The sequence below is a fragment of the Perca flavescens genome, chromosome 2 (genome assembly GCF_004354835.1).
Source record: "Perca flavescens isolate YP-PL-M2 chromosome 2, PFLA_1.0, whole genome shotgun sequence".
Classification (NCBI taxonomy): domain Eukaryota; kingdom Metazoa; phylum Chordata; class Actinopteri; order Perciformes; family Percidae; genus Perca; species Perca flavescens.
In genome coordinates, this window is record NC_041332.1 from 18,054,885 (window position 1) to 18,071,246 (window position 16,362).

Here is a 16,362-nt window from a genome sequence, read left to right on the forward strand (position 1 = left end):
ATGGCGACGGCCAAAATGCATACTTCTGGCTTCACTATGGCAGTCCACCGATGCCACATCCATTATTTTTAAAGTCTATTATTATGACACTCAGTGAGTCATGCAAGAAAGTCAGATTAATTACATCTACTGTAAAAAGTGGCCCTTAGCTATAAAGTATAAACCAGGTATTAGCTGTGACCTTATCATTACCTTACTTAACTGTGCCTTATTTTGGATTTACTCTTTAACACTTTTAGCAAAGAATCAGAATACTTTATTGATCCCCTTAGATAAATTGTTAGTTGTAAATTGCAGTTGCTCACAGTCAGATTTAATGTTAAAAAAAAATAAGAGTAAGAAACAAAAAGTCAATAAGTGAAAGTAAATTAGCTAAAGTGCAAGAAATAAAAATGTAAGTTAAAGTTAAGTAAGATAAGGTTAAAAAGATCATGTTGCTAAAACAATGGATTGTACAAATGCTAGTGGAGTATTGTGTGAACATAAGTAGCGAACACTGAACAAGTGGCTGGAGCATATCAGACTACAATAATGTCTGATATATATTGCACATATAACTAATTAATTATTGCACCGAGTAGTTATTGCACATAATTGTCCAAGAATATTGACATTATAGAAATGTGATATGGAATTGCATGTTGTCAGTTCACTTTTGACACTTCAAGTGTGTAACACTCAGAGGGCTTTAATGGTACCCCAAACAGCAAATACAACTATTCTTAAAGATGTACTTTTAAGACATGTTTTCCTGTAGTCTTTCAAAGAAATGTTGTGAAGTACTGAAAATCTTGAGGTGGCTGTAATCTGGTACTTGCCCTTGCCAGGTGTTCAGCCATTGTGGCACAGGTTGGATGCAAGACACGTGCTAATGAAAGTTGGTGTGATTCAACCATTTACAGGACACTAAAAATGCTGTTTTGTTGACGTACATCAGTGAAGATTCTCTTTTGAATTTCCAGATAAACCTTATGTTGAAGGGTTAAAGTTATCTTGCCTCCTGTTTTCAACAAGCATGTATTGGTATTTTGTTGGCAGAAGCTTTGGAAGCTGTCTCCATCTATACGTTGCCTTTATAGATTCAGGCCATTGTAATTTAAATACATGTAAAACAGGTCATTTTCTGCATAATATCTGGCTATATTGAGCACCAAACCACATCTCAAAGACTTCATGGGCTTATTCACAAGTGTCTGCTTAGGTAACCTGTTGAATTAAGTAAGAGAGAGAGAGAGAACGAGTTATAGAGTTTGACTGTTGTGTTAGCTTCCATTAATCTCTGTTCGCTCAACGAGCTATGGCTGCTTTTACTTCCAGACCACCATGATGTCTTAAATCTTTCTAATGAACACACACACACACACATTTTCTTTCATTATTTCATTCACAAAAACACCTTTACTTAATGGTTTTCAGTATAAACATGCATAGCTACGTACACCATAACACATACACTCTAAGCTCTGCACACTAATGAATGGAACTCCTGCATTCTAATCCATCAGATTAATTGGAAGTGCCTGACCATGGATTGAGGAATTTTTCATCTTCCAAGCACTGCTCTTGCTCATAGCCGCTATCTGCAGTTTATGCTTATGTTGAGGAGGTAACATGCAGAGAGTGGTGCCTTGAAAAATAGTATGCAATTTTATTAATGAAAGAATAAAAACATGTTGCATACAGGCTAGTTAGTTAGCCTTTTGTGTCATTTTCCCAAAGTGTTTCTCTTTCAATGCCCTGTACAGTTATTGAACTATTGAAGATGCCAGATCATTGAATCTGGGATAAAATAATTGTATTTGTGTGCATTTGCATGGGTGTGCTGCCATAATTCAGTAGTTTATATTATAGTAGTACTACAATATAAACAAAGACAGTTAGCAGTAAGTTGCACATTGCTAAATCTAGTGCATGCAGTTCAATATCGTTATGTACCTTATCATATTCTATTTAAGTTTATAGAGGATAGTTGACTGAACTGTCACATTTTTCCAATGTAGCACTCGTGTCCTTATGAATGGCTGTAGTTTGTTATGCTGTTGACCTGGCTGTTTCTAAGACTTTGTCCACCCTTAAAGGATTTATTGCAGAGCCATCAATTTGAGTGCATTGGATAGATGGATTAGTGAATGTATAGGCTTAGATAAAGGAAAGAAAGGTTCTCATTTTAAATGATTGCTAGACCAGAGTGTAAAGGAGGACCAGAAAAACACCTGCCACGTTCCATTTTCAAATGTTTCAACAGACAGGGCAATCTTAATGCACAACTGCACCTCATACACGGTACCATAATGCTTCATAACAATGCTACTTTATCAGCACCCAAGTCACTCCCCTAAATGTCATGTGCATGCTTGTCCAAAAGCCAAATGCCATTAGGAATGTTTTATGAGCAAGCTAAAACATGTTTTTTTGCTTTTGTTTTTCCACATTCATTTACTGGCCATTGTTGCACCCACAAGTGTCCCAACCTTTGTGCTAGCAGCTTTTACATTTAAATTACCTGGAATTTAACTAATTTAATACATTGAATATAACATAATATAAATTACTTATGATACGACGGAGTTGCACTTGCAGTTTCTGATGGAGTGATTAGAAATGCCAAAAGCAATCTCTCACCAACTTCCAAATAAAGGGCACCACAACCAAAGCTTTTTTTTCCCCATGGTGGTAATAAAAGAGCCTTGGTTTGTCAGTCAAAAAGGAAAGCATCTTGTTACCAATTCAAAAACCCAACTTAATGCAGAACAACAGGTTTGTGTTGAAGACAAAAGGATCTGTTTCCGCTTTGAGCCTTTGTCGTCTTTATTTCTGCTTTCAAGTGCAAAAATTCTTCATTTATCTCCACTGAAGCAAGAAAAAAGCTGCCCACCCTTTACTCGTTCTACTTTGTCATCTTCTATTGATCCTTCCATCCTTATTCCTGTCTGATAGGGAAAGAAATCAACACTGGTTCAGTCAAGTGGAAAAACAGACCCTAAATGTGCCATAAACCCAGACGATAATAATCTGCTGGGATTCAACAATGTGAAACCCACTGAAAGACTTCCTTTCTCTCACTCTCCTATTTGTCTCATTTCCACAAGACTTCCATGTTGTCTTCCTTTGTCTGTCTCTGTGCTTTTCTCCCATCACACACAGAGCGATGCCAGTCAAATTGGAGCATCTTATCAGATAAGCTTGCTTGTGCAGAGTTTGAGCCTTAATCATTGGGCTGTGTGATAGACATTGAGTGTACTGACTGTAACAGACTGATATATATACAGAGAAGATTGACACATTGAAGTAAAGTGCTTATGCATCTTAATACTTAGAGAATCCTTAGGAGTCTAATGGCGCACACTAATTCATGGTTCGATACATACTAGTGCAATAAATAAATGTCACCACCTAACTCGAAAAACTTTCACCACTACACTCCATAATTATGGCTGTAAATATTGCCTTGACAAAAACAACCTTGTTAAAACATTGTTTTTTGTATGTTAATACATAAATGCATCACTAGCGTCTAGCATTATTGTACTTACCTCAAGGTTGCTTGCATCAAGTTTATCTTTGATCCTCATCCTCAATTGAATCTCAACAGTATCCACTGCCATTGCATCATAAGTCCCTGCAAAAAATATCTAGATGTTTAAGAATTCAAAGGTCAGTGTATCAAGGGATGCATTTGTTCTATGTCGTTGATTCAAGTCATAATATCTTTTCTTATTTTACCATGGCACAGGTAGTATAGGTAAATTATTTGTTTTAGGTCTCGGGAATTTAAGTACTGCTAATCCCTTCGGTTGCCATTCAACAAGAAAAAGATGCAGGCCTTAGACATAGGCAGGTTTGTGCGGCAGTGTTGGTGCGTAGCCCGTTTGTTTCCATTTTGTTCCCGATGGTACTAGCAATTAGCCATGCTGCTAGTATGCTGGGTCCTACAAGTGATTGTCAGCATCCATATATTAAAAACATTTAACAAACAAACAAACATTTACTTTCAAAAACTAACAAGGTCTATCAAAACGGTGGGTTTTATACTGTTGCGCAAGGCCCCATTGAATGACTACATGTGAAACATAATGTTACACTCCAGTCCATTGTTTTGTGGCCACCACAGCGTGAAAGTTAAATCTGTTTTAACTTTTTCACCACAGGGTCAGGGGTTTTTCGGCACTACCTATAGGCACCACCTGCGGCCCCCACTGCCGCAGCCAAAACACACTACTAACATTCAAAGAATTGGTAGGATTGTTGCTGCCATCACTCCACTTGTTCCCTGCAGTGTTTGTCACTCATCTGCTTGGTTGGGCCAGCCCCCTGCGGTCCTCTTCTTGTGTTACCAACTGTGCACTGAGCTCAGTGTTGGTTTCAGTTCATTTAGGTTGACAAATAGACAAAGACAGAAACTATACCAAAATACTTTGGGGATGAGCGTTTTCCTTTAATGGGCCTCATTCACATTATGGAGTATCTCTACATGACTCATATGCAACAGGTCACCCTAACCCTAACCCTCCAACCCATACAACCACATAGGTCTTTTTTTCCTACCCTCTAAAATTACCCACAGAAGCATTTCCTAAATTAGCGATCCAACCGGTGGCAGAATATCATTACGTCCTCATTCCTAAATATAAGGGTTGCAGTTTTATGTAGTTAACGTCGATGAAACGTCACTGTTTGGTTAGGTTTAGGCAACAAGACTAATTGGTTGGGTTTAGATAACGATGGTGGTTTGGGTTAAAACTTCAGTTCCGTACGGAAGTACATGATGGAGTTACGTGGAGACAAAGACCTTCACATACTTACATACTTAACTTACAAGTTTACTTGTGTACTTTAGTTCAACTACGTCAATAGTGACTTTTGGGTTAACACAGGGCCTGAACAGCGATTTCCTGAGTGAAAATCCTGTGTTTGTTTGACCCACCCATCTACTCTGACCTGCTCCCTATGCAGACATTAGCACTCTTTATACGTCACCTTACATTGTCCTTTACCATACTCTACCATTATAATTACTACAGCTACTAGAGGTAGGCTGCTTGTGGGGTTGTTTTGGGAGGAAAGACTTGTGATAGAACCGGTCTGGACTACTTACCCTATTTTTTACTCCTAGATTGATTTGGTTTGCAGTTGACATCCATCCATCCATCTTGACACACATTTTACAAACAACATAGACAATAGACAGACATGATAAAAGTACCCAAGGCTCCAAAACACAAGGACGGTAAACTCTCACAGCTGGTCGCTGCTTGTGCACATTAATTCAATAAATTAACTACGAGGCCCATGCCCATCACAGTCTTAACAAAAAGAGTACGCCCTCATCAGCATGCCTCTCTCCTTTGCTCTGTTCTTTCTCCACTCTTTCTTCTCTGGCTCAACACGTGCCTTTTTCAGTCGCGGAAAATACTTTTCAATACTCATCTGGATTGAAGCAGTAAACATTCAGTGTAAGAGTAAAAAATGACATTACATTATTTATAATGGGCCTACATTTATTTGATTCACAGCTGCTATATAGTGCTTTGACCTCGACAAGCCAACTGCATTTTACCGCAAACTTGTGACTAGTTAACTTTCTAAAGCAGGCACAATCGCTTGTTTGCTAAGAGTCGGGTTGGGACTCCAACATTAACACACTGACAACATTGTATTCAGAATATAAAATATTTTTATTGGACTTTTTAATGTGTGATTGTGTAAAGGTGTTAACGAGATGCCAACCTTCCGTGAACTTGTGAATTTCACCAGCCGTCTTCTCTCCTTATGGAGACAGACACTGTGTGCACGGTGGGAGGAGCTGTGTGTGTGTGTATGTGTTAAGGAAATGCAGCTGAACGTGTTTTAAATAGCGTAAAAAAAAGAATATATATATATATATAACGAAACACAATGTGCGGCGGCCGGTGTTGATAGTGAGGCGCACCGCCACACATTAGTCTGTGTGTGGGAAACACTGGACTCTTAGAACTATGAAACAGTTCCTACGGTTTGAAAATGTTTTTTGGCTAGTAGTTTTATTCTCTGAAAGATATGGAAGCAGCATTCATGCTGGAAAGATGCATTAAGAGGATGGGCAGTGAATGTGAGTTAATACAATATTTTGCGTGTCTGTGTGTGTGAGTGTTCCTGTAGGGTTAGATTGACCTTTCTCTGCCCACTCAGTGAGAATGTGGCACATTACACCTACGCACTACATGGGAAAAATCATCTATGACTCACAAACTGATATGCGCACACACAAAATTAACATTCCTATTTTACATTTGACAAAATCATTTGTGGATACGAGACACACACACACACACACACACACACACAATGTGTTTCTAAGTACAGATATCCTGGTATTTTAATAGATGAATCTCTTTCTTTTACATTTCATATTCAGCAGCTAGCAAAAAGATAAAGCTTAAACTAGGTTTTTATTTCAGAATCAAATCCTGCCTTTCGTTCAAATCTAGAAAGAGGCTGGTTGCTGCCACTTTTATGTCTGTACTTGACTATGGTGATGTTTTATAGATGCATGCTTAGTCTCAACATGTACATGCACTGGAAACTGTATACCATGGAGCTCTGAGGTTCATCACTGGTTTTAAAGCCCTCACTCACCATTGTGAACTGTATAAACATGTTGGATGGCCTTCTCTGTCAACACAGAGACTTAAACAGTGGCATATCTTCATATACAAGGCTATTTTAGGTCTACTTCTCTCCTACCTTCTGACCTATATCAGTATAAATAGTATTGGGACTTACAATCTTCGTTCACAGGATCTCTTCCTTCTGTTTGTTCCAAAGGTTAGAACTGAGCTTGGGAAAAAGGTGTTTACGTTTGCTGCTCCCTCTACCTGGAACAACTTACAGAAATCCATGAAACTTATCGAGCTGGTTTCATTGGTCGCTGAGGATGTTGATTGACTTGGAGGCAGCCACATCTAACTGTAGATGTTTTGCCTGATGTGTTTAGGATTGTGGTTGACTTTGAGGGATTTGCTGGTTCAGTTGTTTTTTGTTTTAAGTGTTTTTGTGTTCTTTGTGTTTGTACGTATGTGTGGTTGTACTGCTGCCTGTCTTGGCCAGGACACTCTTCAAAAAGAGATTTTTAATCTCAATGAGTCTTCCTCATTAAATAAAGGTAATAAAAATAAACAATAACACGAAAGGATTTTGTGTTATTCTGCTGCTGCCATGCTGCATAAAATACATATCCATGGAGGAAAAGGTACTGGCCATTCTTTTCTAGATCTCCTTCATGATTAAGCAAATATAAGATTAAGCCAGGAACTGGATGCTATTTTGGCTACAACCAAATTCAGGTTTGTTTAGTTGGGCATCATTTTAAGCCAGGTTCATAAGCCGTAAGAAGATAGCAAGTCTTTCTTTCTGTACCTATGTACAATGAAGAGTTTTGTCACAAAAGGTTAATTATTAATGATTTTCTCTTTCTTTATTCACTGTTTCCAACTTTACTGTTCAATCCTGCTCTTCACCATTTATAACTCAACCCTCCATGCCCTTACTGTTCTTCCTCTGAGGATGTAACCTAGTGTGACCTTTTCACAATTGAAATAAACAATGTTAAACTAATATGTCTGTCTGTCTGTCTCTCTCTCCCTCTCTTTCCCCACTCCACAGAGTTATATTCATGGCAGCAGTCAGGCTCAGTTTGTAGCTGAGTCTCACATCATCCTTCTTCTGAGTATCCTTTCACCAATGCGTTTGTATGTTTCATGTGTCGACATAAATTCAAACACAGTGCTGCAAAATGCAAATCATCCAGAGGAGTTTAGCTATCTGTAAAATGTCCTACAGCTCATTTTGGCAAAAAATCCTCATTTGCTTACACGCAACACATACTGGAGGAAGCCACCTTTATGTGTCTGAAACAGCATCCAATTTTTCTGTCCGCAACATTTATTTTCCCAACACGAAGGCTTTGTCATCTGTGTGCATTCTCCATAGGGAGTTTGTCTGCTGGACTAAACAAACCGACAATACGAAGACGAGAGATTGTCCTCTTTTAACTTCACCTCCTTGCCTGATTTGTTCCAAATTCAACCCCTGATGATAGGCTGTTGCTGTGTGTGTCTTTTGGCAGGATAGATGTTTCCGTTTGTGTTTGCTTTCTTTTCTATCTGCTTGTATATCTGTGTGTTCTTGCACTGGTGCTTTTGAATGTGTGTAGGTAATGATATCGTTCATTTCTAGCTGTTGTGTTTGTCCCCATGGGAAATAACAGGTCCAAGGTCACACCTGCTGCAGAGCAATATTTGTTTGTCCACGCTAACACAGTTTATTTTTTTATTTTCTGCCCATCTGATTACATCGAAATGAAACACACATTCACACCTGCTGAAATGACAACACACCTACCCTTGTTGTTTCTGCAGGTGGTGTAAACACATTTTATGACCGTCATAGATGCAGTTTCCCAATGGATGTAACCTTGTATAATTTGTTATACGCAGGTGCACACACACCCAGGTACCATGTGCAGTTGCACAACTGTACTTTTTTAGGATGAGAGGGAGAGTGAGGGAGAGGGAGAATTGTTGTCAGGTGGTAAATGTACAGTGTAGGTTTCAGTTAAGTTATGACAATAACATGTTTACAAGGCTGGAAGTTACAAGTGATCAAAGGATTTTGTAATGCAATAGCTGAGTAAAGATATGTTATTAATTCATGTATCAATATGTTATTCATATCAGTTCATCATAACACATATACCTGGCCTACATGAAAGAGCAGTTTATGTGTTGACTGTTTTCAATGTTGTGTTGGCTCTACTCTGGAATGATGTATTGCTTGTGTATAGTGAATAATTATACAGAAGATAAGGAACTCTAAAAGCAATTGCAATATTGGTCTAAAAAAAATTGTAATTAGATTATTTTCCCATATCGTTATGCCCGATCTGTCACCATATCATCAAAAGGATGCCTTAGTTTCTGCTTTGTATTTCCCCATGTGGCAGCCTTTGTTTGTGCACCCCATCAGGTTTTCTTTAGATATATGGATTTGTATGCAGCGCACGCTGAAGAAAAGAATCTGTCATTATAAGCCACCTGAGGCTGTGCTTTGCAGTTCAAGTGTTGAATGGAGTATTGCTTGCTTCTGTAAAACAGATGTTCACAATACTGTATGAACTGTTCTTAATTAAATGTTAATGTAATTATTTCAAAAGTCATATCTTTAACAATAGCTAAATACTACAAAACAATAGCTAAATACTTTAGGAAAATAGGACCAATGTAGGTCAGCCAATAAAAAAAAATTACCAATGGATTTTCCAGTCAAGTCAGTATCACAAATTGTGGAGGACATTCAAATTATGAACTGGATCTGCAATAGTCGCCGCAGATTGGGAAGATCAATTGCAAAAATTTCAATTGCAAGAAAAGTTCTTGCAGGTAACAGATGGGTCAAAAATAATGACAGTGACTCTTTTTACAAAATCTTGATTTGATTGACACAGTATGTTTTTTGTTTACGTTATCATTTCCTTATAAGCAAGATTTAGAATCAGCTCCGTCAGGATTATATAGTTTTACATTTGTACAACTGTGCTATTGTGGTGCATCACAATATACACCAATTGAGAGCATTATTTTCAGAAGCCAGGGACATGACTGTGATGTGTTCTTTGACCCTTTATTAGTCTATGATGTTAGCATAATAGACTTAACATCCCCACACTGTGTGGTCTTTTTGAAAAGTAAAAAACCATTAAAGGTCCCATGACATGGTGCTCTTTGAATGCTTTTATATAGACCTTAGTGGTCCCCTAATACTGTATCTGAAGTCTCTTTCACGAAATTCAGCCTTGGTGCAGAATTACAGCCACTAAAGCCAGTCCCACATTGAGTTTTCCTTAGGATGTTCCATTTCTCTGTCCGTAGCTCTAAATTCTATTGAGGAGGAGGGGGGGCCTTGACCTTGACCTTGACCAACTGCCACTTTGCTCATTTGAAAACCATGATGTCTCTCTCTCATGGGTGGGCCAAATTCTCTGGGCAGGCAAATCAGAGAAAGGGGAGGTAATCTTGCTCCTTATGACCTCATAAGGAGAAGATTCCAGATCGGCCCATCTGAGCTTTCATTTTCTCAAAGGCAGAGCAGGATACCCAGGGCTCGGTTTACACCTATCGCCATTTCTAGCCACTGGGGGACCATAGGCAGGCTGGGGGAACTCCTATTAATGTTAAAAAACCTCAAAGTGAAATGTTCATGCCATGGGACCTTTAAGATATTTTCCTTCCATAGGTAAGGCTGTACCACTGCAGATTTGATTTAATTTAAAAGTAAAAAAGTTAAACATGTTTATTAGTTTTGTATTGCCTACTGATATCTTCTCTTTTCTTGGACAAAAGTAACATAACTTTTTTTGACACAATACAACTTTTGATTCATTCAAGAACACTTTTTTAAAGAATAATAGCAAAAGGGAGAAGGATGTATTGTTCTTAATGTGTCCACACCCTTTATATGTTTGCTGCCAAAGTACCAGTGACTGATGTTCTTGCTAATCTGAGTTATTATATGCACGTGTGCGTATCTGTAAGTGCATATGTGTGTCCAGCAGTTTCTCCTGGGGTAGTGTGTGTATATCCAGCTTCTCCCTCTCCTGTATGCAAGTGTGTTGTTTCCTTGACAACCTTGTCCCAGATGCTGCAATCACCATGGGGATGGTGCTGCTAAATGAGGCTGCCACCTCCAAGGGAGACGTTGGCAAGAGACGAAGTAAGTAGTGAAGATTGTTTTTTCAGCTTTCCTTTATTGTTATTGTACTTTTTTCTTTCCCTTTTCAACCTGTAGTTCCTCAATTTTTGGAGCGTTCTAAGTTGTGTGTGTGTGTGTGTGTGTGTGTGTGTGTGTGTGTGTGTGTGTGTGTGTGTGTGTGTGTGTGTGTGTGTGTGTGTGTGTGTGTGTGTGTGTGTGTGTGTGTGTGTGTGTGTTTAAGCTGAGTGGCATAGTTGTGAGAGCCACCTTGTAACTACCAGGAGTAGTTCTTGCAACACCCAATGTATATGCATCAAAATCCATGTTTTAAGAGGTATCAGTGGTGCTGGAGAGATTAAAATCTTTGAAGAAGAAACACATCCTGTAAAGCATTAATTACTGTAAGATGTCTTCTAGTTATAACTGAGAGAACACAATCCAATACGATTAAAAAGTTACACGTACACATTCACTCACAGATATTGTTCAGCTATACATGTGTTGATAAATTAAAATGTCCTATATTCGAAGGTAAGTCACAAGTTCAGGTATTAACAAGAAATTATCCTGGCTGCTGTTTACAGTTGCCTTCTTGATCCCTTAAAAAAGGCCATCCTCTGAGTGCAACATTAATATCAGAGAAATTCCTTTTCCACTCATGATCTTATCTATCAGACTGAGTGCTAAAGGATTCTCCTTCTTTGAGATTGGACTTACACTCGCCAACTTCATAATCAGTTATTTCTTTGCGAGGCCTCTTGCTACCAGCCTTGATCACCAGAAAAAAAACATTTCATTACTTGGCTTCCCAACCACTCCAGACTACTCTGAATAGGACAAATGTCTTATGCTTTGTGTTTTTTTTTTGGAATACATTCATTCATATTTTTTGAGCATACTGTAACTCTCACTTTGACATTTAAGAACATTTAAGATGCAGTTTCATTTGTGGGTACAGTACACAGACTTATTCAGAAATCATGCTCTTTTTTTCAGTTGTGATCTCTATTTCTTTCCTCACCTGACACATGAACAAATGTAAGTGAATAAACAAAGTGTGAGAACGTGCACAAGCAAAAATGCTAAGCTATGATGATATATAAAAGTGCACAGATGGAGTTTTTCTTAAACAAATAAAGCTTATATTTACGTTCATTGTTGCTCACCAGAACCTGCCCTGGAGGTCTAACAAATGTGATTAATGCATCTTTCAAATAACACATTTGCAAGGCCTATTTTTGTTAACATGCCCCTGCATTGTTTACATGCATCCATCGGTACTAGGTGCACGGGACAAACACAGCAGGGAAAAAAAAGGAAGGTTGCTTGAGTGTTACAATGTTGACAAATTGAATGTATTTATAAGTATATAAGACTAGATGGAAATTGATGGAAAAGATGACAGAAAATTACTCAAACTAAATTACTAAAATGGTAAAAATATGTGCTATATTTAACAGCAATGCTGAAGGGTAAGCTTAAGACGGGAGACTCCTGTACACGCATACCATACAATGAACCATCATCACAGTACTTTCATCAGTGTTGTGACGTGTATTTGCATAACTGTCAATACGCTGGAGCAGCCCCAAAAATAAGCAGCACTTGTTTTACTTTCAAGTTAATCACTGAGATGACCCCTAACCTGCCCCATAATTGCCTCTGAATACACAACTACAGCATTTGGATATGCTTGGTAAATGCTTGATAGACTTTGACTAGCAGTTAGATTTATGTGGTGTTATGAGTTGAATTGCCTCATCAAGAAAATGATTAAGGTGGCCGGGTTAGCTCAGTTGGTAGAGTGGGCGCACATATGTAGAGGTTTATTCCTTGACGCAAAAGGTCCATGGTTCAAGTCCGACCTGTGATGGTTTCCTACATGTCTTCCCCCCTCTCTCTCCCCATTCATATCTCAGCTGTCCTATCCATTAAAGGGGAAATGGGCAAAAAAAAACAATCTTAAAAGAAAAAAATGAAAATGATTTAGGTTGTTTGTAATTAGTAAAATAAATTTTTAGACAATTAAAAGTTGGTTATCGTATGCTCTCAATCTGACCAGTGCATTTAGAGCAAACCCTCGTCTTTTGTTCTGATGGGTCTAATCAGAGGTGTAGTGGTAAAAAAAGAGGTGGGTAAACTATAACTTCTGTGATCAGGTGGACCACGACGTGGTCACACGGTAAGGTGGGCCACTGCCTACCGGTGTATGTGTATCCTGATGACATCGCTAGAGGCTATCATTTGACAGTACTACCAAGGGTATCACTGGTTGTTCCCTCATAGGTCACACAATCACTATTCAATTCATACATTAATCTAAGTTCTTGTTAAAGAGACTCAAGAAGGAATAATATGGTTGAAATCTATAAAGTTTACTAAATGACAAAACAGAGAGAACAAAAATATTTAAGAGAGATATAGAGGGAGGCTCATACAGTATCCAGGGCTTCCAATGCATAATACATAATGATTATGGGTTTAGGGATTATTTTCATAGTTGATAAATCTCTTATTTTCTCAATTAATCGATTAGTTGTTTGGTCTATATGTCAGAAAAATTTGGAAAATATGGATCAGTGTTTCCCAAAAGTCCAGGATGACGTCCCTAAAATGTTTCATTTTGTCAACAACTCAAAGATATTCAGTCACAGAGAGAAGACACTAGAACAAATTCACATTTAACAAGTTGACATCAAGAGAATTTTTTACTTTTGTCTTAAAAATGACTCAAACAGACTAATTTATTATCAAAATAGATGTTGATTACAGTTTTTAACAATTGCTAATGTAGCAGGTGCAGATTGACGACAGAAGGATGAATCTGGTGCCACAATTTTTTATTTAAATATAACTCAGTTTCTGTAATTAACAGAAGAAAGACAATTTAAGTTGCACTGTACTTTCCACAAGCGTAATGGCAGCCGACGCTTTTGCAAAACCTGTTACTTGTAACATGGGCTAATGGGAAAAGGTAGAGGTGACTTGTTGAGTCAGTGGCATGAATCTACGTGAACCAAATGTACCTCAAAAACATGAAGTTTAGTACTGTTTTCCGAGCTCACCCACTTTGGGCTTGTAGCCGAGGCCGTTTGCTGGCATCAGGACGAGGGCTGCTGTCTTGACGGTGCTTAAACAATTGCAGGATATCCATATTTACAATTCATTCATCATTACATGAGACATGTAGGCTAGTTTGGGCTAGTGACCATAGACAGTAGCTAGTGACTGACGAATCTGGATGCAGTCTGCTGCTTCCTGTTGGATACGCTGGAGATGCTCGATGGTGGTATAAGCCCCCAACGTTGACTTGAAGGCAGTGCTGCGACCATTGACTTCATGACTTCAAGGCACCTAACATAGCTGCCTGCAAGCCGACGTTGGGGGCTTAAATCACCAAACACCGCAAGAGATTGGTCAACACAGACAGTAATGCAGCGCAATATGAAAGACTTCGTCTTAGGTTTAACAACCTATGAAACTATTAATGAACAATATGAAACTAAAACGACATAATATTTAAGCTTAATTTAAAATGGCTTAAGAACTATAAGCAATTTAGAGGTGCATAACCTCAATTTAGAGGTGGAAAAACGCTATTTAGAGGTGGATAAACGCTATTTCCGAATTTTGGGAGGTGTGTAAACGGCGTTTACGTGCGTTTAGCCTCCACTACATCCCTGGGTCTAATGTTATCTTCACATTCATGCATGAGTCAAAATTGTTCTTATTCTACACAAATACCACATGCACAGAAATTGCGGTGGGAATCCAGCTGGGTCTGGCTTAGGGCTGGGCAATAAAACGATAACGATATGTATCGCGATAGACATAATCAATATCAATAGAAAATGCGGTCGATAAAACGTTTGATAACTTGTTTTTCTTCATCAGAAGAAACCAGAGGTTGTGAATCAAGTTTGGTTGCATGAACAAAGGCCCTCACTCTCTGGCAACGTAGGGAGTGACACTAACAGCCAATCATGTAACAGTATCACGTTTGGTTGCGCCACATCGCTGTCTCGTGTTCTTCAATAACAGAACCGGCGTGGAGTGGAAAGTGAGTGCGGCAGCGAGCGAGGAAATTGTTGATAAATCAGGAAAAGTCAGTATGGCAGTTTTGGGGATTTTATAAGTCTGACCATAGTCAGACCAATGTCGTCACACTGTTAATACCATAAACTTGTTTTACCATTTTAGCTGCGCTCACACTTTGGAGCACAGCCGTATTCGCCATCAGCGTCCAACAACATCTGCAGCTGCAACACGGCACAAACAGCAGAGCGCCATGGAGAGGTACTCTGCATCAGCGCCTTAATAAACGCTACAAGCAGCAGACCGCCATGGAGAGGTACTCTGCATCAGCGCCTTAATAAACGCTACAAGCAGCAGACCGCCATGGAGAGGTACTCTGCATCAGCGCCTTAATAAACGCTACAAAGAAATAACGAAGGCAGACATGCTGAGCACTGTCCAGAAGCCAGGTTACCAACCTAGCACTAAACCTGCAGAAAATAGTTCCTTCTCAGGTTTCTTATATTTAGCTAACACTTTGCACTATTTACGACACTTTATTAAGCATTTCTTACTTATTATTTAATTTTGCACCTTAATGTTAAGAGATAATTGTTAAGTGTTCATTGTGATTTTAGACCTGTTTACATTTTAATTATTTGAGTGTTTTCCATGGTTGTGTTGACATTTCTGCTTTTATAACTGAGGGGATTATAATCAGAGCAGGGTTAAGTTTAAAATAAAAATATTTAAATTTAATATATTTTTCTCCTGGTCCTTATTTTAAATAGGTCATAAAAAATATCAATAATTATCGATATTGACCGATATGAAAAACTTATATCGTGATACAGTTTTCAACCATATCGCCCAGCCCTAGTCTGGCTATGATCCATCCATGAAAAGGCAAAAAATGAAAACACGTTTGTAAGTGCAAATCACACTCAATTTGCACTAAATATTTTAATTACAATAATAATAAAAACAGCTGATTTACAATAGCAACAGCCAAAAATGCAATCACCAACTAGCTACAATTTGCTAGTGAAGGAGAGCTTTAAGGCACAGTTCAGTGGAGAGCAGCAAGCTACTTCTAAATGAAGGAAAGGCTGCATGTCAGCTGAGCCATGAAAAAATCATTTGTGTTACTGTTACTCAAAAAAGTATTGTTAAAGAATAATTGTTTAATGTTAAAATAAATGCTGTTGGGGAAATTATAAAAAAAAACGTATAATAAATTGAATCATCATGCTTAATAAATGGAATGACCTAAAAGCATGCTCAGAAGCAATTCAAAATACAAATCCTCTCAACTGGTGGTGGACCACCACAGTAGAGGCAGCAGATCAGCTATTGTGAGTCCACATACCAGACAGGTGGCGATATACAGTCATTGATATGGCTGATCTGCCGAGATTCCCACCGTACCAACAGTCAACATTTGTAAATGTCTCATCAAATGCATAAAATCCCACTTGTGCAGTACTAGCTCTATTTACATATGCATATTCATTGATTTTGCCTCCCTATTTTTGTTCATTCATTATTTCTGCTGTTTTATTTCCTTAACAAACATTTATTTCCTTACTTGTATTTGTAAAGCATCTTTCTAGACCCAAAATG

General features: G+C 38.4%; 1 protein-coding gene across 1 annotated transcript in view; it reads left to right on the forward strand.

Moving 5' to 3' along the window:
• The window catches only part of tusc3 (tumor suppressor candidate 3), an 83,523-nt gene that overhangs the window by 56,598 nt on the left and 10,563 nt on the right, over positions 1-16,362 (forward strand). Inside the window, exons 7-8 of the mRNA XM_028605942.1 lie at positions 7,642-7,705; positions 10,672-10,746. Of these exons, the coding sequence (XP_028461743.1) occupies positions 7,642-7,705; positions 10,672-10,746 (139 nt within the window). The remainder of the gene's footprint in view (positions 1-7,641; positions 7,706-10,671; positions 10,747-16,362) is intronic.